The 22,546-nt window shown below is 33.3% G+C and overlaps 1 protein-coding gene across 2 annotated transcripts in view; it reads left to right on the forward strand.

Annotated features, from left to right (window-relative positions):
- Window positions 1–22,546, forward strand: part of GRIK2 (glutamate ionotropic receptor kainate type subunit 2) — a 635,255-nt gene that overhangs the window by 512,296 nt on the left and 100,413 nt on the right. For both annotated transcript variants that reach the window (XM_008704998.1, XM_008704999.2), the window contains exon 13: window positions 2,884–3,101. In XM_008704998.1, coding sequence (XP_008703220.1) covers window positions 2,884–3,101 — 218 coding nt within the window. The remainder of the gene's footprint in view (window positions 1–2,883; window positions 3,102–22,546) is intronic.

The following is a 22,546-nucleotide window of genomic DNA, read 5'->3' on the forward strand; positions in this document are numbered from 1 at the left end:
AGTTACCACACCTATTCCAAAGGTTTACCTTAAGTTTTAGTTGTATACTTATTATCCACTTTGTAGAAATTATTTTGGTAATTGAATGACAGATCTGAAGAAGTGAACATTTATGGTTAAATTATAAAAAGCTGTTTATAAAAAGGTACTTCGTTCTTGCATGTTTAATATTATGCATAAATCTATTCATTCATTACTGTTGCATTTATAAACTATTTCCTAAAGTGAGAATAAATAACTACATATCCAAAAAATTAATTTAACAGATACATGTTGTAAGCAAGGCCTACTAAGTTGAAATAAATTTTTTCTTTTAAAAATAGGAGCATCTGGGGCGCCTGGGTGGCTCAGTCAGTTAAGCGTTGGACTCTTGATTTCTGCTCAGGTCATGATCTCAGCGTGGTGAGATCCTTCTTCTCTGCCTCTCCTCCTACCCCTTCCCCCACTCATGCACCTGTACACGCGCGCTCTCTCAAATAAATAAATAAATCTTTAAAAGAATTTAAAAAATTAAAATTTGAGCATCCATATATATAGCTTTATAGATATTTAAACCTAAAACTTGAGAATTCAGAGAACTCTTACATGAACTAATCCAAGTTTGTGGCATCTATTTCTAAATAAAATGAATAGTCAATATTTTCCCTTTCCTACATTTTAGGTCCAATGTTTTTTTTTTTCCTTAGGCTTACCCAACACTTGGAAGACAATACTGGAGTTCTTATGAAATACTAGAAGTGAATAAAAGCCTGTCATAGGAGACAGACATCTCTTACAAGCAGTACTGGGTAATACAGTTCACCCAGGCAAACTGCTAGTCACATGCCAATAACTAACCTTAATAGTCCAGAGTAAATTATCCTGATAATAAACACCCAAACATAAAAAAGATTTTTTAAAAATTATGTTTGCTACCACTCTGAAAAATAAAATTCTTTTTTTCACTTACATTTTCTAAAATATTTGGAGTTTTTCGAGATTTGTGTACTGATAAGATTAACTTGATATCTATACATCTAGCAATTAGAAATGAGATAATATTTGATATCTCTAAAATTGATGACAAGTAATCCAAGCAATGAAAAATTCAAATATACATTTGCTTTGCCACATAACTACTTCACGGCTGGTGGATACATGAAAGAGGAACCCATACTAAACTGGCTGATGCCCAGCTCCCCAGGAATTAGTGGGATATAGTGCTGGACATGACGTTACCTTGAGTACATGACAGTCAGCCCCTAACCAGGCTCTGATTCACAAGCCTAGGAGGTACTCGCTTTAAGTCCTTGGGTAAGATATGAACTTGTGGTAATTGGGCCATTTTTGTCAAATGTCTCCACTGTTCTTTTCTTTCCCAGTTTTGTTTGACTTTATTGGTGGTGGTGTTAAAAAAAAAAAAAAAAAGTAGAATGGGCAGCCAAAGCTGCTGCTGACCATCTTGGGAATATTTTAGTATTACAGTGTTGGAGTGTGTGTCTGGCAGGGCCTAGGAGCAACTACATCAGAAAGGTACTTTCCTGTTTTGTTTTGTTTTTTTGTTTTTTTTCCTCACAGAGTGGTAGGCAGAGTCTGGAGCTGGAGTTGGCTGTCATGTCCAAGTCTGTCTGCTTTTTAAAATTTTGTTTGCTTGTTTGAAATTATAAGAGTAAGATGAACTGCAGTGTAAGGTGGGCTGTTTTGATATATTCCAGTTCTGATACCGTTTCTCTTCAATGTTAACATGAATGATTGGTTGTAGTTCTCTTTCCGTCTAAAGATGTGTTAGGTTATTGCATCAGTGACTACATTAAAGATATGACTATAAGACAAGTCAGCAAATGCAGTCCATCTTTGCTTCATTCCATTTTACTCAAACCCTATTCAAAATTAAGTAACTGGTAGCCAATGCTTCCTTGATTATAGATTCAAAATGATTAAAAGTGTATTGTAATATATTACATATATCCATTAATTTAGTATGCTTTTATAAAAAAATCACATATGCCGATATGTATTCATTTCAACATTAAGACTATAAATAGTGTGTTTAAGGTAAACAATGTGGTAAATCTGTAAGACTTGATTTTTAAATTGTTAGGATTTTATTTTATAATCTAAATTAATTAAAATTTATAATAATCAAAAGTAAAATATAATTCTTGGATCCCATTCTCTTATTAATACCATGAGCAGGCAACTCCAGCCATGTTTGTAATATATTTATGAAATACTCATATATATGTAAAAATAAATTTGTGACAATTTATTTATTCTTACTCTGATTCTTCTCATTGAGACTAACTATAGTGATCGGAGACATTTGTTTATACAAAAGGAAAAAATTTACTACCTTATTTTAAAACAAACCTGGACTAAAACCCCATATCTCAAGGAATGTAGGTAATTGAAATGTATTTTTATAAAACATAACTTTTTAAAATGGCAAGATAGACAAAATTTAGGAGCTTTCATACACATGAAAAATGAAACTTTACATAAAGCTTGTTAAGAAACTGATCTGAACATGTTAACTCATTTCTTCTAAAACTGAAGTAACTAACAAGAATGTGAAAAACTATACAAGTAGTTTATAAACTAGAGAGCTTTTTTCTTCCTTCTAATGTTATTTTTATAAATGTTATTACTAATTAATTTATACTGTCTCAGGTAGAACTTGAGTCTCCCGCCACTATACTAAAAGTGTCCTAAGAGATGGTTTATTATCTGAAATTAGCCTCTGCTTTCCTAATGGTTGTTGCTTGCTTACTAAAGCAATATGTGAACCTATGATTTAAGCTTTTACTACACAGTGATTCCATTCTGCCACTGTGACCAAAAGTATCTGACTGCTGATCGAATTCTCTGTATTCGTTTCACCTTTTCCCCCCCAATCTCTGTTAGGTTCTGAGCTCATGCCCAAAGCGCTCTCCACCAGGATAGTGGGAGGCATTTGGTGGTTTTTCACACTTATCATCATTTCTTCGTATACTGCTAACTTAGCCGCCTTTCTGACAGTGGAGCGCATGGAATCCCCTATTGATTCTGCTGATGATTTAGCTAAACAAACCAAGATAGAGTACGGTGCGGTGGAGGATGGTGCAACCATGACTTTTTTCAAGGTAAGTCATTCCGATTATCTACAATTTACATACTTAAATAATAGAGTGCAAATAAACCTTTCTCTCTTAATGAATGTAAGTGTGTAGCAACACTGTTATTTGTGCAGAATAATCAATAGTGTTTGCCTCAGGGGTTGGAGAGGTGTAAAACTAAATACGTGGTCATCAAGGCAAAACATTTGAATACTTGCAAATGGCAAGGAGTTTTTGCTTTATAAGGATTCCCTTTTTGTTCGAAGGAAAATCTGCCCACAGGTAACATTTTTTTTTTTCTCAACAAGGTTTTATCTTTGACTGTAAATATGTATATGTGTATATATAAATGCTTATTAGTATATATAAATATAATATATTAATACATAATTAATATGAGTATATTAAGATAGTGTATTAGTTGTATATTAATATATGTACTAATACATGTATATTAAATAGTAGTAGATTCAGACTCCACAAGGCTTAGCTATTCCAGAAGAATAGAATGATTATATGCAAGAATATTTCTCATACATACATTTCTTTCTGTTAAGGTGAGACAAGTTTTACTTGTCCGGAAGCCTGTGGAAAAGAAGGAAAATAAATGATAGAAACAAGCAGAAACAATTCTTGTTATCCATATATTCATCTGCCTAATATTCTGTAAGGCACAAAGTCTATCTGCCACCGAACTATCAATGGTTTCCAGAGGGACAGCCCTGAGGGACACTTAACTGGAAAGTGTGCTTGTAACCAATTCCAGGCATATGGAGTGCCTTCCCCTCCTCCTTATTATCCCTTTCTTCTTACTCCAGCTGACCTCACTGGGCCAAAGTAGTTTAAATGGGGAAATTTCACTTTAGGGAGTCAGTCTCACTGCATAAGTCTTTTTATATTTTACCAAGTCTTTTTAAATTCTTTGTAGGTTGGGCAAAAAATTTAAGCATTGAGATTTTCCTTCACTGCTCATACAAATGGAATTGGCAGTTTAAGTATGCAGAAGTGGTAGAGTTTTTTTTTTTTTTAATAATTGACTCAAGCTATAAAATAAATTCTTTCATCAAACATTCATCAAGTACCTATTGAGTACCGGAAATTGCACTGAACGTTGGTAATCTAGAGCAAATAACATCTACTTCTCACTTTCAAGGAGATTATAGTTTAGTTGGACACACGGAGGACTAAATCAACAATCATGGGACTGGGTTTTATGTGACTTAAAACAGCAACTTTGCCAAATAATTATGTAGTTTTCATTGTAAAAATTTTACAAAACTAAATCAGCTTTTATTTTAGAGTTCTGGAGGACACTGAATATCCAAAGAATGAGATAGATTGAGTGTTTAATCAAATCTATGTAATTCTTAACATTTAATTATTTTCAAAGTGAATTTCTCAAATGGCTAGATGAGAAGTTGAATGTATATTTTACACTTAGATAGAAAATCATTGTTATTTAATCACATTTATTGAATAACCAGACATGAGCCAAGTATTGTGATCAGTACAATGCTATTTGACTATATTAATTGGAATTGATCAATTTTTCCCCAATTGGATACTTAGAATTTATAGAGATAGCTTTTCTTATATAGCTTTTTTGTTTTCAAAAGGAAATCAGCTGTTGAAAATGCTAAATGCACGTTGTCAGTGTCAATAACTTTGTAGGGAGTGAATATATGTTGCATTAAAATTATTACAGTATTGAGACTTTTCAAGAAGAGTTTGTAAAATAACACAAAGTGTCCAAAGCAAGTAATTTGATACCAGAAGTTGGGTAAATCTGTTTCAAAAATACATCAGAGTTTTCATTTCATTATTATTTTCCGGAAGACTCAAATATCTTAAGTTTCGAAGCTCTTTTATACTATGAGCAAGGTTTATCTCTGGAAAATCAATTTGAAAAAACTTATTTTTTTCTTATCTTTAGGCTTACTTTCTCCCTTTTTTGTCTTTTCAGTCTTTTCAATTTTCACTTCTTTCTTTTTTAAATTTTTTAATTTTAATTTTTTTTAATTTAAAATTTTTTTAGTTCAATTACTCTGCAGTGTTAGTGTCATTTTTCCCTACTTTCACATCTTCTTGCTACTGACTTTTCTTCTCCCTCTTTCATCTCTTGTTTTTGCTCTCACATGCAGGGTTACCTCTAGCACCAAGAGAAAGTTGACATAGAACAATTTTCTGTTTCCAACAGCACAGACTTTCTTTCTGTAGAATTAAGCCCTTCTGGAATCTACACTAGTCACAATAAAAATCACACAGTGATAATCACGAAGTTGACAACTACCTTATGTTGATAACTTGATCACATACTGAATTCTTACTGTTGAAATTAGAAAAAAAGATTTTTAAAAGAATCATTAGATGTTGATTTTTCTTTACTTATTTTAGTGTACCCCTCAATGATACTAATTTCAGCCTCATATTTTAGCTTGTTAAACTATACACTTATACCAGCCATGGGTATAAAATTAAAAAAAAAATATTCCCTAGCAATCTGGAATTGAAGTAATTGCATGCTTGTTTTGCAACTCTGCAATGAACCAGGGAGTAGTGTGTGTATTCTATTTACATTTGATACTGTTCTTTTATTTCTTAATTAACAGCAATGCATACAAACACTCTAGGAAGTACCCTTAAGGCTTTGATTTCTAAAGGAATTTCCATCTTGTTTTTACAAATTTAACAAGACCCTGCTGTTAGTTAATTGTTCTGGAATGCTCAGTTCCAGAAAATTATTTTTAAGAATAGTATAGTTTTGTTACTACAAGCAAGAAGAGCTGGCTCGAGATACCTGGGTCTTAAAGGGGTAAGTCCTCAGTATTGCAAAAACCCAGAGTCATGCCATTCCACGACGTTAAATGATTCTTTTTCCAAAAAACATGCTTGACTTTGTTTATAGAGCTTACATGTATATTGTCTTCCAGAAGAGTTCTTTCTTCTTTTCTTTTATATACATTACACTCCACATACATTCTTCCCAAGGATAAATGTAAAGCCATGACTGGTAAAATAATTCAAAATTGAGCAGGATGGTAGTTCTTCGGTGTTAGTCCATGTAAAAAATTTTAAACTGTATGATATCACCAATAGGTTCTTAATCATATTTAAATGATAAAATAACCGAAGGCCCAGGGATTTTATTGAAAAACAATAAAGGAGTTGTCAAAACCTCCTTCTTGGAAATCTGGGAACATGGTGTAGTACAGCTGAAATCTCACCACAGGGCTGAACGCTATACAGAATATTACCAAGTAACAAGCACATTCTTTTCTCCCTGAAGTATAAAGATTAGAAGAATGAATACATATAGATTACATGTTCAAAAATAACTCAGCTAGAGCCTATAAGTGTGATAGTTTCTTTTGAGACTCTCTGGATTTTCAAAGTGAGTCATATGTTTTACAAAATAATGCTGAATCAACCCATGACTCAGGTTTTCCAACTTCTACAAATTCTGCCTCTGGGTTTGGTCTACCGACATCTCTGGCTTGTTGCATATACTCAGACAGTCTGTTCTTCCAAAAAAGGTGATATCAAAGGAGTTACATGTTCTCTTTTACGATTATTAAAAAAAAGTTCTGCCACATATTTAAAGGATGTTTAAATAGTAGCAAATAGCTAATGTAAATCACTTAATACTTCCAAAACCATAGAGGCTACAATTTAGAATAGTTGTTACTAATGAAAAAAACTGGAATCATAAGAACTGGGGCTTAATTCCTGGCTCCACCACCTGTTGGCTGTGTTTTGATAAGATACTGTTCTTTGTAAACCTCTGACTCCTCATCTCTAAATTGGAATGACTAACAGGACCGTTCTCACGGTATTTGTTGAATATTAAATGAAAGCTCTACATGATATGCTAACCATCTAGTTAAAGCTTGACAGATGGTATATATTAGCACTAGTAGAATACATGGCTAATTAAAAATATTCAGAATTTAGGATGATTTTAAACATAGTCAAGTCAATTATGTTTCTATGACCCACAGTAGGATAAATTATTTCAAACTAGATTTTACAAGAGATCACATCATGTTTATCTAATTGAAATTTCTTCGGTCTTCTGATTATTGTTGTCGTGAAGAAGATGTAATTTGTAAGTGAAATAAAAAGAAACTATGAAAGCTCTTTTCTAGACTGTGTATTTTGAAATGGTATATTAAGGTACATGTAGCAATTATTTGGAGAATTTATTCAAGTCATAGGTAAAGGGAACTATAAAAATATTTAATATAAAAATGTTTATCCTTAATTTTAACTTTCTTTTAACCCAATGATCACGAAGTCCTACGTTAGCCAGCGGTGCCACGCATCTTATGTTCTCAGTTACATCATATGGTTGTTCATTTGTAAGATACCAAGTTTTATTCAAGAAATACTTACCGATCATCTCTTATGTGGTAAGAATTGTGTTAAAGCTTAGAATACAGCCTACATCTCCAGGCACATCCCTACACCTGTCCATTCTATCTTCCGGATCTATTTCCTTTACTGCTGTCCTGGTTCAGAAGATTAGTCATCTCTGACCAGGTCTTGTAGAACCACTTAACTTTTCTTTTTCCCAATTTTGCCCCTTTTGTTCTCTCTGGTGCTACAGGAGTGACTTAAAGTCCTCCAAAATTACCCTCTCCCCTTTGCTTTAGGATATAAGCCTAGCTCCTTGGTGCGTTTACAAGACACCTCATGAACTGACTTCTATTTCATAGCCACCTGCTCTCACACTTGAAACTAGAGCCAAACTGTTGAGTTGTTAGCCCAGGTTGTGCCACAAGCGTGTCATGCACCTGCTTCTCCAATGCCTGTAATGCATTTTTTTTCATCCTTGTCCCTTCCTGTCAACATAATTGGTTAGATTCTCTTTATTCCTTAAATTCTAATTTATACTTCACTTATCTCAGGCAAATCTTCCTGATCCTTTCCATACCTGAATCTACCCAGTTCAGGTAAGGTAATCCTCCTTTCTGTTCTCTGAGCACTTTTTACTTCAGTTCTCATTAAATTTTCAACTGAAGCTGTCTGCTTGGTTCATCTGTTTCTACACTAGTAGGGAGGCAGGGATTAAACCTGTACCATTCACAATTGGAACTCTAATTCCCTGCGTAGGCTTTGCATATGGTTTGGCCTTTATTAGTTACTGATTGCCACAACGACATTGCTTAACAAACAATGAAAAACTCTTAGCAACATGTAATATAAACCTTTATTTAGCTTACAAGTCAGCAGTCCTATTTCTGGAAACTTGGAAGCCCAGAGACTTTAGTACATTTTGAACAGAATTATGAAAGCAATAACCAAGGGATTTGTAGTATCAACAATAAAAGTAACAGCTAAAGATATCATGGCATAACCATCCTTACTCAGAAGAGCTAAGTGCAGTAGTCATTTTGGCTTACCCACATGACCTCAACTGTTTGATCATATTAAATTTATAAAACATCTGGTTTAAGCCATTGGGACAGATATAGCTATCATGTGTTTTTTATGATCTGCTCCTTATTCTGAGTTTATCAGTTCATTGGTCTTCTTAAATTAAATTCTTTTACACCAGGATGACAGTGCTTTTCTTTTGCCAATATCATTTCTGCTAAACATTCGTGGCCTTTAAATATATCCAGTTGAGTCCACTTATAATCTAAAAATTACACCCACAGTTCTTTTTAAAATGTGCCTCTCTCTAGACTGATTGTTGCTATGGATAGAAGCTCTTTACTGGAGGAAAAAATCTACAAGGAATGGCCTTAACTTTTTCAGAGGTCTTAACGAAGCACCTCAAGCAATATGCTTAATTTGTTCTTTAATTCAAGACTGGTGCCATGTTGTAACAATCTAGAGAACTTTTACTGACTTGAGACATTGAAGATTAGGAACACTTAAAATTACCCAACCATGCAAATTCTAACTCTACTGTAACACCTCTAGGTACTGTTTGCAAACAGCCCAGTTCTTTTAAATTATTTCTCCACCTCCTTCTCTTTGTTGTTCTTCTTATGATTGTTAATATTCTATATCTTTCTTGTACCACCTTGTCTTATGTAGCTAAAAGTAACTAGCCGATACCTTGAATATTTTGTCATTTTGTCTAGAATTTCTTTGGCTAAGTCCAAAATATTATTAGTGCATTTCAATCTTCCAACTTACTCTAAGGCACACTTTAAAAATATTATTTCCCCCTATATTTACAGATTCCCATTTCCCCATTTTCTTCTAATAATTTCATTGCAATCTACTATGTGACCCTAAATCAGTGTCACATATTTAGTTTCTCTTTATGGCAGCAACTCACCTTTTTTTTTTTTTTTTTTTTTACCAGTTCTGTACAGTAGTCCCTTGGCACAGTGAGTACTGCATTCAGTAATGGAAAACCCATGACAAAGGGTTTTAGGGAGAATGTGTGATTATCTTCTGAAGTTTGCTAATCTGTAGAGAACTAAAAAAGTGTTTTCAAAATATGTAGCTCTCTATGGCATTTCCATTTTAACTTTGGTTAAATTTCAGTTTATTTGGAAGTAGACGTTATAGTGTTAGGAATGCAAGCAAGTGGATTAATCCATCTGGAGGGAAAGTTTTATCTTTTGGTAATTAGCCAGAGAGAGTGTTTTGTTTTGTTTTTCTTTGTGCATAGTCTCCCTCTTTAGGAGAACTCAAAGTACATTCTAAATGCCAGCTCATTAATCTCTACCTCAACCCCTAAGGAAGGTAGGAAGCAATTATCATTATTCTCATTTAACAGATGACGAAACTGGGCCATGGAGAGGTCAAGTGACTTATTAATTATGAAAGCAATAACCAAGGGACTGATAGTATCAACGATAAAAGTAACAGCTAAAGATATCATGGCATAACCATCCTTACTCAGAAGAGCTAAGTGCATTAGTCATTTTGGCTAACCCACATGCCCTCAACTGTTTGATCATATTAAATTTCTAAAACATTTGCTGTAAGCCATTGGGGCAGTTATAGCTGTCACATGTTCTTTATGATCTGCTACTTATTCTGAGCTTATCAGTTCAATGGTCTTCTGAAATTAAATTATGCTAGGGTGACAGTATAGGTTTTTAAGCCTGAATTGCTTGTGTGGCATGCCTGTAATGATTTTTTGAAAGCTTGAGTGATTTTTGCTTCTTAAATGCCAAAAGAACATAAGTAATTTTTGAGTTGAGAGATAGAATGTTAAAAAATGGCAGTTTACTGCATATACTTAATAAATGGATTTAGAAACATATACCATTCATTAGACATTTCTCATATTTTTCTTTATTTCTGCAAAACATAATTTTTGTTTGTTGTTTTTATTTAGAGCAGCGGTTAGTCATGAAAGTATAATATATTTACTAGAAGGAGATTTACACATTGGAGAAGTAAATTTTCAAAGTGGCGTCTATAGTTACTTTTCACATTGAAAAAGGGTTTTACAAAATGAGTGTTTAGTTTCCTCGTACTATATTGGTGGTAAAACATTTTGAATTTGTGTATGCATAAAATTGACCTAAAGCAGTTTACAAAGATGGGAAAGATAATCTGAAATGACTTTTGAATTCACTTTATTTTTTTATTGAGATATAATTGACATCAACTTGTGTAAGTGTAAGGGGTACATGTTGATTTGATTAGTTTATATATTGTAATATGATTATGTAACAGTAGCTAAGCCCTCCATCACATCACATAATTATCATTTCCTTTTAGTAGTGAGAACAATTAAAATCTAGTCTCTCCGTGACTTTAAAGTTTATTACTATAATCACGATGATGTGCATTAGATCTCCAGAACTTATTCTTTAAATGCCTTTCATATTCTATGTAGCAAATTCCCAGTTAAGTATGGTCATCACAAAGAAAGTGTTCACTAACTGTCTGTTCATGGATACTAATTGGATATGTCTTTCATCGTGTACACAATTTACTATTATATGTTTTCTAATCATTTTCCACCACATATCCGGGAGGAACTCTTTGACAATATAATAATTAGAAATTCATTATGCTACCTCAGTAAGCACTGGGATTCTTTCTTAATTACTTGCTTGTATAAGAGTTGCCGTGTCTAACTTGCCACAAAGTTTTGCTTTGAAGTCATTTTTATTTATTTGGGGTCAATTTATGCTTAGTAATGACACTGCCCTTTTCTCCTCAATAATTTAGATCTCAAATTTCAGCTTTGGGTCTCATCTGGGGGATATTGTCTCTGTGCCTAAAAACTAGTTTAAAAACGGAGTATTGATATGAACATGTGTATATTGGCATCAAAATTATGCGACTAAAGTTTTTTATTTGTTGATAGGTTGTACGTCCCTAAGTATACATCATAAATTCTGGATCATAGCCCAGCAAAGTTAGTGATGCTATTTTATCAGGATCCCCCATTAAAGCACTACTTCAACTTATGGGACCAGTGTTTTATCCATCAAAATGGTAGATGTAGGTGAGCTGCAGCCAGTGGGACTGGATGGCATGGATGCTACGTGGGAATATGCTCTTATCTGTGATAGGCAATCTCATTACTCTGGCAAGTAGGAAGATAGCCTTGATTTTTACATCAGTTGTCTTTTCAAGGGATAGAGCCATTATTTTGTCTTATTTGGGTATATCATTCACTAAGTTTTAAAAATCTTTAAAATATCCATTTGTTTCAATCAGTAGTCTCTACCTGTCTGTACATTAGAACATTAGAATCATTTGGGGGCTTTTTGAGAACACGGAGGCTCAGGTCCCTCTCTAGGCTAAGTAATTAAAAATATCTTCAGGTGGGATTCTGGACATCTGAGTTTTTTTATAACCTCTTCTGGTGATTCCAATGTGCAGGAAGAGTTAAATTAATTTGAAACATAAATAATCCCTTCATTATTGGCATCAGTGGTTAATAAGTAACTGTTTGTATTTGCTTCTGCTCCTTTCATATTAATTTGGGCATTCTTCTTTCTGAAACCCAGACCTCACAAAACATCAGACAGAAGAGTGAAATGATGATAAATCTGTTGACGATACTCTTACTCCTTTCAGATTGTTTACCTGGGTTGTGTTTAAAGCCTTTTTCAAAAGAGATCTGCTGAGAGTAAATAATCTAATTACGTCTTCATTTCTGACACCATTCCTGGAAGTTTCCAGTTGGTGGGCATGAGAATTGCCATGTAGTAGGATGAAAACAACTGGAGCTTTCTCCTTTATCTGGGAATTATGGAGAGGGAGGGTAAAACCTGACTTTTGTTTGTGTCTCTGAGTAAAAGTTGAGAAAATTTATATTCTATGGGATCTAGGGACTGGAAACTTTTCTTTGTAAGCCTTTATTGCAGGTTCTTCTACCATGGGGGAGGGAGGAGAAATTAGAGACCCATAAGCAGGCATATTAAAGTCTTGGAAGGATTGTACATGTGACTTTTGTGTTTACCTTATGGGGACCAGATTAAGAAGAAATGAAGTACCTTACTCTATAGTTATATATCGAGTTAGATTCCGCCCAGCAGTGCAAGATTTGGGCTCATGTAGTTTTGTTTCCTGAGCTTAGTGTACTATTCTATAATATTTGGTGAACTACTGCTACTCTTTCCTTATGGAAAAAAAATGCACTTATATTAACTGATGGGGACAAATTGAAATTGATATATTTTTTGTGTGTTTACTTCGGAATTCCTCATTATCCCTTTGCATATCCAAGCTGAAACCAAATGTTCCTCAAACATGGCATTCTGCTCTAATGTGGGTAAAGGAAAACCAGATATACTTGAGCTTCCAAGCCAAAAACTGTTCTTGCTAACTTGCTTGAAAGTTACTAATAAAGTAATAATTCAATGATTATGTAGTATCAATAGAAATTTTATTTTGAATTTTTTATTTCATGTTTCAAGTTTGTGTATAATCTGGTTTATTGTTTTGATTTTTCTGCATGCTTCAATGAATAAAACAAAACCTGAAATCTTTATGTGATTGAACACCAGTGTATCTGGGCAGTCAGTTTAGATTAGTGATTAATACTGTTCCTGAAATTTTCATCTGTCCAAGTTGATGTTTTCTTCATTTTTAATTAAACAGCTTTTCTGGAAATCTTAAAGAAATATCTCAGCAAAGATTTTTGTAGCCGTACCATTTCTCTTTTCCTCCCAAATACTTTTTTTCTTCATTAATGGTTTTAAGATATTGGTTATGGGTAATGGATTAATGTTGACATTAAGTTAAGTAGCAATATTTTATTTAATTAAATAAGGTTGGCATTTTAAAATTATTATATATATTTTTAGTATCTTGGTCTTGAAATGAATGTTTAAAATAATTCTTTATAATGCATTTTAAAATTTATTGGCATAGCAAGGGGGTTATTTTCACCCAAGGAGATTGTCTCCCTCCCCCATTCTCATCTAACACACAATTTATTGTATGTGAGGCCTGATCCTATGTTTATTACAGGGATTTGCATAAGGCCTACAGGAAACCAACACCATTTTACTATGTTCCCATTGCAAGAAATAAAATGGTGCCTTTGAGTAAAGCTGCTTCATCAGACACTAGTTTAGCATGCCAAGTTACAGCTATCAATGGTGAAACAGCAGATGTGAAGGCTAGTTGGCATCAAAGCATATGAGTCGAAGACTTTCCTATGGGAAAGAAAGTGCTTCATTACACTTTATCTATACTAAGAACATTGGTTCTATCAAGCTGTCTGAAAATTAGACTATGATGGGTTTTATTACCTTAGCTCTGCCAGAGTGAATTCAATAGTTAAAAAGTAAGCGATAACACCATTTGGGGAATTATAAGAAGTGATTAGAGTTTCAACGTATTTAAACTTGGAAAGAGAAGCAACTTTTATCTTAGCTTCTCTAAAATGTCTGAGGGACAAAAGTTGAATCCCTCTCTAATTTTCAATATGTACCAATGAAGCTTTGGGGGACTTTAATAGAAGAAAGAAGTTTTGTGTTTGACTGAACTGTAAAATCTGAGAAACAATGTTTTAATTGCCTTGAAAGGCAAGTGCATGAGGCTGTTGTCATTCCAGGATACACTGTGGTTCTGTCTCTCTTTTGCCTTCCCTCCTCCACTCTGTGCAGGGACTACTCTTGCTGTTTGTCAAGTCAGCATGGCAGCTCAAACACAACATTGCACCTCATCAATCTTAGGAGAGAGGGCCCCACAGGGAGTGAGAAAACTCGAAAAGTCTGTTAATATAGCAATGTTGAGCTGGCATGTTAAGTACTGGATAATGGATAATAGTTGTCACTGTAAGAGTTTATAGCCACTGGGTAGGCAACAATTTGAATGGGATTTGAGAAAGGCATATTTTTTGTATATAAAAATGTAGGCTTAGATAAATATAAAAATTCTTACTTAAAACTTGTAATGTTTTATTTCTCAGATAAAAATTAAAATGAAAATTCCTCTTCTTCTATAGAAATTGTGACATAAAAGCATCATTTGGTATTTCTAAAACAAATGTACAAACAAAAGCCAGTTTCTCTGCTTTGTAAATTCTTTGAGAAAATTATCTTAATTGGCATTGTGGCTAAGAAGTATCTATTAATAATGCATAGTGAGTTTTTTTTTTTTGGGTAGGGGGAATCCAACTTTAGGGTATCAACAAAAACAATTATCTTTTACAGACTGAATACTGTGAAACTTGTACTTAATCCAGAATACCCTTGGCAGTTAATGTTCTTGATTTTTCATGCACATGATGCCTTTTTGGGGGAGGAGCTATTTTTTATTTTTGCAAATGCACTTTAAAGTAATTAACATCTTTGGTCAGCTGAATATTCTTTCGTTCATTTGTTTTCCTGTTTCTTTTCCAAAAGTGCTAATGGCAATAATAGCACTTTGTTCTTTGATATTAAGAGCTGATTAAAGACATCATATGGTAGTTAAGTTGGTTCTTTCATTATACCATAAAGCAAAATGAGGTTTACTATTACTTACTGCTGCTGCCATCTTTGATGTTTAGACTTTCATTTAAAGACAAAACAGAACAGTTTTTCCCCCTGGCAGCAAGCAAAATGTAGGATCATCAGCCCTTATATTTTCAATGACCTTATTACTACATCACACATATTCACAAGTAGGAAACATAACTCATAAAGCATCCTTTCTTTTTTATACCCTTCCCCTACCCTGACATAGATTGGAAAAAGGACAAAATAAACTTTAGAGCTTATTCATAGGTGTTGATAATTGCAAACTGAATATAATAGATTCCTCAAAAATATTGCTTTTGATAATATGACTTGATTAAACATTAATGCTAAATGTCTTAGGCATGAAGTCAGATTCTGAAATTATTCCAAGTTCTTTTTGCTGTGATATTATTGACTGAGGCAGTTGGTAAATGTGTCTTGCATACTGGTGAGCACTCTTCCTCTATTCAGAGAAATTCCTTAACAGTTTCATAAGTAAAGAAATTTCCAGATGAGTGAATGTGTCTGCATGTGTATGTACGTACATGAGTGAGTGTGTCCTATAGGAAAAAGATATGCTACCTTAATTGGAATTAAATTATGAATGATTACATAATTTATCTTTCTTCTACCCAGTTTCCATATTAAATCTGTTTTAGTGGAAGAATAGTTCAGGGTTGGCAATAAATTGTAATTTATTTTTCCTGACAGCATTTGAATAATATTTTGATTGTTATTAGCCTATTGTATATACCATAGCACTAGTGGAGTTCAGTGAAAAGATTTGATTATCTCTAAAGGTAGGTGTTTCCTTTATTAAATATTGTAATTACAGCTAATTAGAGGTAACACAATAAATTAGTTTGCTTTGTAGGTCCCTTGACTGTTTTCAGAACACTATGAGTTTATGCTTCATTTTAATTTATTACAAAAACAATTAAATAAAGACCAAATAATTAGAAAGCAACATTAATAATGGATATAAAGATTGTTGAGTCAATACAATGCAGTTTAACAAAATGTTTAAAGGCATAACCTAGGTTGTGTCATGAAATCATACATCTGTCACTCACTGGGGATTTGTTTAACCTCTCCAGACTTTTTATAGGCAAACTGGGGTGTAATTTTATGTCTTATAGATTGTTCTCATAAAGCACTAAACATGTGATAAACTCTTAGTATGTATTTACTGCTATCCTTATTTTAAGGACCTTAATAGTTGAATCATTAAATTCTGTAGCAGATGAAACCATTTCCCTCAATAAGAATGCTTGCATTCCTGGAAATACATCTAGTTTACCTATGGTCAATGCCAAAATCTGACACTCAATTGCATTTATGTTTGATTTGTGATTTGATCTGACTGTAGATTATTAAAACATATTCTACATTACTCTCTTGTACTGCTAAAAAGATAAAATGCATCATGAATCCAGTTCCATCCATATATTATATATAATCTTTTACTTAATGATCTTTTTATTAATGGTTGTTTAATTAATGGTCTTTTTATTAACATGTGAGATTTACTTTGACAACAATTCATGCTCAGAATTAATGCTTAAATAGGGGCGCCTGGGTGGCACAACGGTTAAGCGTCTGCCTTCGGCTCAGGGCGTGATCCCGGCGTTATGGGATCGAGCCCCACATCAGGCTCCTCTGCTATGAGCCTGCTTCTTCCTCTCCCACTTCCCCTGCTTGTGTTCCCTCTCTCGCTGGCTGTCTCTATCTCTGTCGAATAAATAAATAAAATATTTTAAAAAATAAAAATAAAAAAAAGAATTAATGCTTAAATAGAAGAGAAACTCCTTCCTCTCTATAAATATTAACCACTGTAATTTTAGCAAGTTTCTTTTTCTCTTATAAAAATAATGCATATAACTCATGAGAACTATAGAATTTTAGGAAAACAAAGGAAAAAAAGCGCCAAAGTTCAACCTACAAAGACAAACCTTAATATCCTGTTACAAGTCTCCAGTATTTTCTCTATGGATATATATATATATATATATATATATAAGATTTATTGATTTATTTATTTATTTTAGAGAGAGGGAGAAAGCATGGGGATGGGAGGGGCAGAGGCAGAGGGAAATCAGACTTCTTGCTGAGTGAGGAGCCCCTCTCAGGGCTTGATCTCACAACCCTGAGATCATGACCTAAGCCGAAATCAAGAGTTGGTCACTTAACCGACTGCACCGCTGAGGTACCCCTCTCTATGGATATACTTTTATCTCATGGTGGTTTTTTTTTTCTTTCTTGTTTCAGTGTTAAAGACTTTTAGCCTTTATATAGTTTTAAAAATATCATATTTTCACTGAACACAAGTACTGATGCTCTTTTCAGGAATATGCTTTAAAGATTCATTATCAGTAAAATAGGGTTATAAGAATATTCTTATGATATTTTCAGAAATATTGTTTTTCTTGAAATAAAGTCTACAACAAAAAGCCTTTTGCGAATTTCCAAACCCATTTACCTAGTCCTTGCAAACTTTCAAATTATGTTAATATATAAACACACATGTATACCAAAGAAATAACTTACAACTTAAATACCTAAGATACCAATTAAGATATTCATTTTTAATGTTCATTGCGTTAAAACATCAGAAATTTTAATGCTTTAAAATATTAAATTTAATAAATGTTTTTAATCAAACCTTAAAGGAAAATTGGTAGAGAGATGATGTTAGGTTATCTGTTTAGGCTTCCTGGTACAATCTTGTCTTTAAGTGAAAGAGAAAAAAACCTGGTAATAGAAATATATAGGAGAGTCATTAACCTCTTTCAGTTAAGCTATATTGGTATATATTTAGAAGAATGATTATCTTTCTTTATCTACATTAGCTGCAGTTTAGCCTTTCCATGTCTATAAGTGAGAAAGAGCATTTGCATGGCTATACTCTCATAAAGAGTTGACACTGAATGCATTTGGGTTGGAATTCGGTTTCTCAATTATACTGGGATGCCCAACACAGTGGTATCAGTATTCTTATACAGATATTTTTGTTATATCTGATCATGTTTAAAAACAAAACATTTCATAAAGGATTCCCCAAATTTGATGCTGACAATGATGATGATGATGATGATGACATTGAAGATGCTGATGTTCATGACACAGACCCCCCCCCCTGACATCCAGGGAAAACACTAGAGCTATTTATGTCTAGGAATTAAAAGCAATAGAGATGACTTTAAGAAAACCAGCAAAATTTATTCTCAAGGAATCAAATAAACTAACATTAGCAAGTGGGTAACTTCCAAAGTCAGAAAGACATCTTTATTTGAAGGTGTCTGAAAATTAGTTTTGTGGAAACAGGAATCCTGAGGTCGTGGGATGTAACCTTCCTCATAATGAAGGAGCTTGTGCATAAGCATCAAACCAGCTAGGCTTCTCTTTCAGAGCTGCTTTGTCTCTGGGGCCCAACATTGCAAGTTGCCACTTCCATTTACTCTGCACTGATACCATAACACGCATAATTCTTAAGAGTAAAACTTATAGCTAGAAGAACAAAATTAATTGTATTTTGAAAATAATGATGGTAGCTAAACTCTTCCTACGCCTGTTTGTGTGTGTTGTCAGTAGACATGCAGTAACTATCTTACCATCCTTCTCACTCATCCTTATTAGCAATTGTTTCTTTCCAAATCTCAGACCTAATTTATTGTCCCTGCTATATCTTGGAAATAAGGTTGCAGTGTTTTATTGTTACTACTTCAAGAAACACTTGAGTGTTTTGCTTGTGCTTCTTTCTTTGAATTTGGGAACACTTTTAACAGTGTCAAGAGCTGTCGTTTGCTATAAAACTCGTCAAAGAAATATCACTATCTCAGGCTAACAAATAAGACTGGAGTTCTGTTTTGTTATGGCTTTTAATACAATGTGCGTGGCAGTTAAATACATGAAATGTGGCTAGTGAGACTGAGGAACAAAATTTCTCTTTTTCAAATTGAAGTATAGTTGACACACTATGTTGCAGTAGTTTCAGGTGTACAACATAGTGATTAGATTCATCTATTTATTACGCTGTGCTCACCACAAGTCCAGCTACTGCCTGTCACCATACAATGCTATTACAACACCATTGACTATACTCCCTATGCTGTGCCTTTTGTCTCCATTATTTATTCTTTCTGTAACTAGTACAAAATTTTAACTTGTATTTATTTAATTTAATTGAAAATTTGAACTTGAGGTGGTGTAGACATTTTCCCATTAAACACCAAATTATATATTTATTTTAAATTTTGCATCATATTAAATGTATTGTAGAGCATGTGATCAGTGCCTGTGTCATTTTTAGTATTACTCATAAACAAATCAACAATAGCAGTAGCGATGGATTGACCCAGTTCAAGTGATTTAGTCTGGCAATTAAGTTCAAATATAGGGACACCTGGGTGGCTCAGTCAGTTAAGCATCTGCCTTCAGCTCAGGTCATGATCTCAGGGTCCTGGGGTCGAGCCCCGTGTCAGGCTCCCCACTCAGCAGGGAGTTTACTTCTCCCTATTCCTCTACCCCTTCCCCTGCTTGTGTATGTTTGCTCTGTCTCTCTCTTTCTCTCAAATAAATAAATAAAAGCTTTAAAAAATTAATAAATTAAAATATATCCTGTTATTTTAAACAAAATATAATTAAGTATAATAAAAATATGGGCAAGTTTTCAAATTTAAAGTGAAGGTATATTATTGAAGCAGAATTGAGTAGAAGTGGAGAAACTAGTAAGATAACTGGAAGAGTAAAGAATAAGAGTCTGGATGAAGATATGTTACAGATTTCGCCATAAATGGCAATTGCAACTTGCCGAGGCAGAGCACAGGGAAAAGCTATTTGTTGCAAAAAAAGGATTTTTAACAATAATAAAGTCATTATCAAGAAATATTCTCAGAAAATACATAGTGAATTTGATAAAGTCTCTTGACAGTAAAAGAATCAATGAAATTAGTTGCCTGAAATCAGAGTCAACTGTTCCAAAAATTTAAAAATGATTTTTAATAGGATCTGAGCTTATGCCTTTGGACTGCTATTGAATAGCATGGATTATTAAACATAGGAGGAATAAAGTAGATGAGAAGTTGATAAAAGATATTATTTCAACTGTGGAAATGTTAGAATATTATAAAGCAAAGATTAAAAGTAATATTGTACAATAAGTAAAAGATCTTCAATTATACCACCAAACAATTGCCCATTGTATACAAGAGCTTTCTAATAATAGTAAATATCATTTGATTTAAAATTTTCAAAATTGCAAGCACTTTTTTGTAGATGTAGATGAATTACTCAGTGTAAGAGACACTGATTGATTACTACTTTGGGTACATTTTTTCTCAAAGGACTTTCAAATTTAGAAAGAAGCGTCGAGTTTTAAACTAAAAAAAAGAACTACTGGCATAGGTATTTTTTAAACTTTTATGGATATCAAAGAAGAATTTCAGCTAAAAACAGGAAATTTGGTCTCTTTCAAGGTGATTGATATACCAGCTATGTTACGTAAAACAACCCTGATTTGTTAGCATTTTAAAACAAAAGAGTGATGTTTTCCTTATGCTTTATGATATTAAAATTGTGCTTGGTTTTGAAGCAGACTCTATGACAAGTGTTATGGCACAGTTATTAGCATCTTCTAGCATACCTGTTTAGATGCTATGACTCACTGCAGTATGTAGAACTGTTGAAAGAAATACAAGAAAACAATGTTGTCAGGGTGCCTGGGTGGCTCACCATTAAGCGTCTGCCTTTGGCTCAGGTAATGATCCCAGGGTCCTGGGATCAAGCCCCGCTTCAGGCTCCCTGCTTGGCAGATAGCCTGCTTCTTCGTTTCACACTCTCCTTGCTTGCGTTCTCTTTCTTACTGTCTCTCTCTGTCAAATAAATAAATAAAATCTTCAAAAAAAAAGAAAAAGAAAACAATTTTGTGGTTTAGTGATGATTTTGCAGTTTTTTGGCCAATGTTCTTTGATTCATGGAAGTCATATAAGTATGTACTGAACTGTTACTTCAACTCGAATTTTTCATAAAATTAAAGAAATGACTGCCTGATTTTTAATAATCAAAGATTAAGAAAATGGCAGTATGTTTTAGTTTTTTCACTAATATCTCACATTACAAAAACACACTAAAATTCCCAGCCTGTTTCGCTTTGAGTTTCCACCTGTTGTATAAAAATCTTACAGTCTCACATCACATTGGGACTGAAAAATATGTTTCTAAATTTTTCTTCTGTTGATAGTGATACTCATTTTCAGAAATATGCTTTTCCCTTTGAGTTATGAAGATGATACTTCTTTCTATATTAATTGATCCTACTTTGACAGTTTTAGGTTTTTCACTCTTAAGTGAAAAGAATGTGATGGAGATTTGATGTTGACCACAAACCAGTTGAATAAATCTGCCTACTACAGCTTGAAAGCAGGATTGCATGCATAATTTGTAGCCCAATGTATCCAAAGGTTTTGATTTGCATTTCCCTGATACTAATGATACTAAGTTTATTTAAAAGGAGCAGAGTGTACACGTGGAAACTGTTGTGCCTATATCCTTTCAACCCGGCAGTAGAATTTTATTCTAACAAGGGTGGGTCACTGATATTATTTTTAATACGGTTGAAGCATCATTATAGTTAAAAGAAATCTTAGACTCCAGCAATAAGTTGTCTATCTGTGCTAATTCTCCATGTTGTGAAGTCATCTTTTCGTGTTTCTTACTATATTAGTGTAATGTATGTGAGATTACTAGAGAAATCACTGGGTGCAGTTATTCAAATACTTTTTAAAACTGGAAATCCATAATCTTTATTTATTTACTTTATTTACTTTTAAATGTTGTACTCTGTAACTTTTAAATGTTGTACTCTGTACTCTGTATATATACCTTCTAAACTATAGTCATTATAACCCTTGAACTGTGGAGGAAACTTTCTGCATCTCCTATCCAGTCTTTTTTAACATGATGGATACAAGATATTTAAAAGGGTTGAATATATAATTAACATTATGTTTAATAATACTGTAATACATACTTGAGAGTTGCTAAAGGTGGAGATCTTATATGTTCTTACCACACTTTTTGGATATATAAATAATGCTGCTATGAGTATTTATATACATGTTTTTGAGTGGACATAGGTTTTCGTATTTCTTGGGTAGAAATACCTAGAAATAGAATTGCTGGATCATATGATAACTCTATGTTTGACTAACTATGGAATTCCTAGACAGATTTCCAAATGGCTGCACAATTTGATATTACCAGCAACAGTGTATACAGGATTCTAATTTCTTCACATCCTCACCAACACTTTTTATCTGATTGATTATAACCATTCTATTGAGAATGAAGTGGTGTCTCATTGTGGTTTTGATTTGCATTTCCCTAATACTAAAGATACTGAGCAATTTTTATGTCCTCATTGACCATCTGTATATCTTTGGAGAAATGTTTAGTCATATTTTTTGCTCAATTTTATATTGGGTTATTTATCGTTTTATTGAATTTTAAGAGTTCTTTATACTTTTTAGATACAAAGCCCTCATCAGAAATATGATTTACAAATACTTTCTTTCATTCTTGGGTTGTCTT

Source organism: Ursus maritimus, unplaced genomic scaffold (assembly GCF_017311325.1).
Source record: "Ursus maritimus isolate PB19 unplaced genomic scaffold, ASM1731132v1 scaffold_13, whole genome shotgun sequence".
NCBI lineage: Eukaryota > Metazoa > Chordata > Mammalia > Carnivora > Ursidae > Ursus > Ursus maritimus.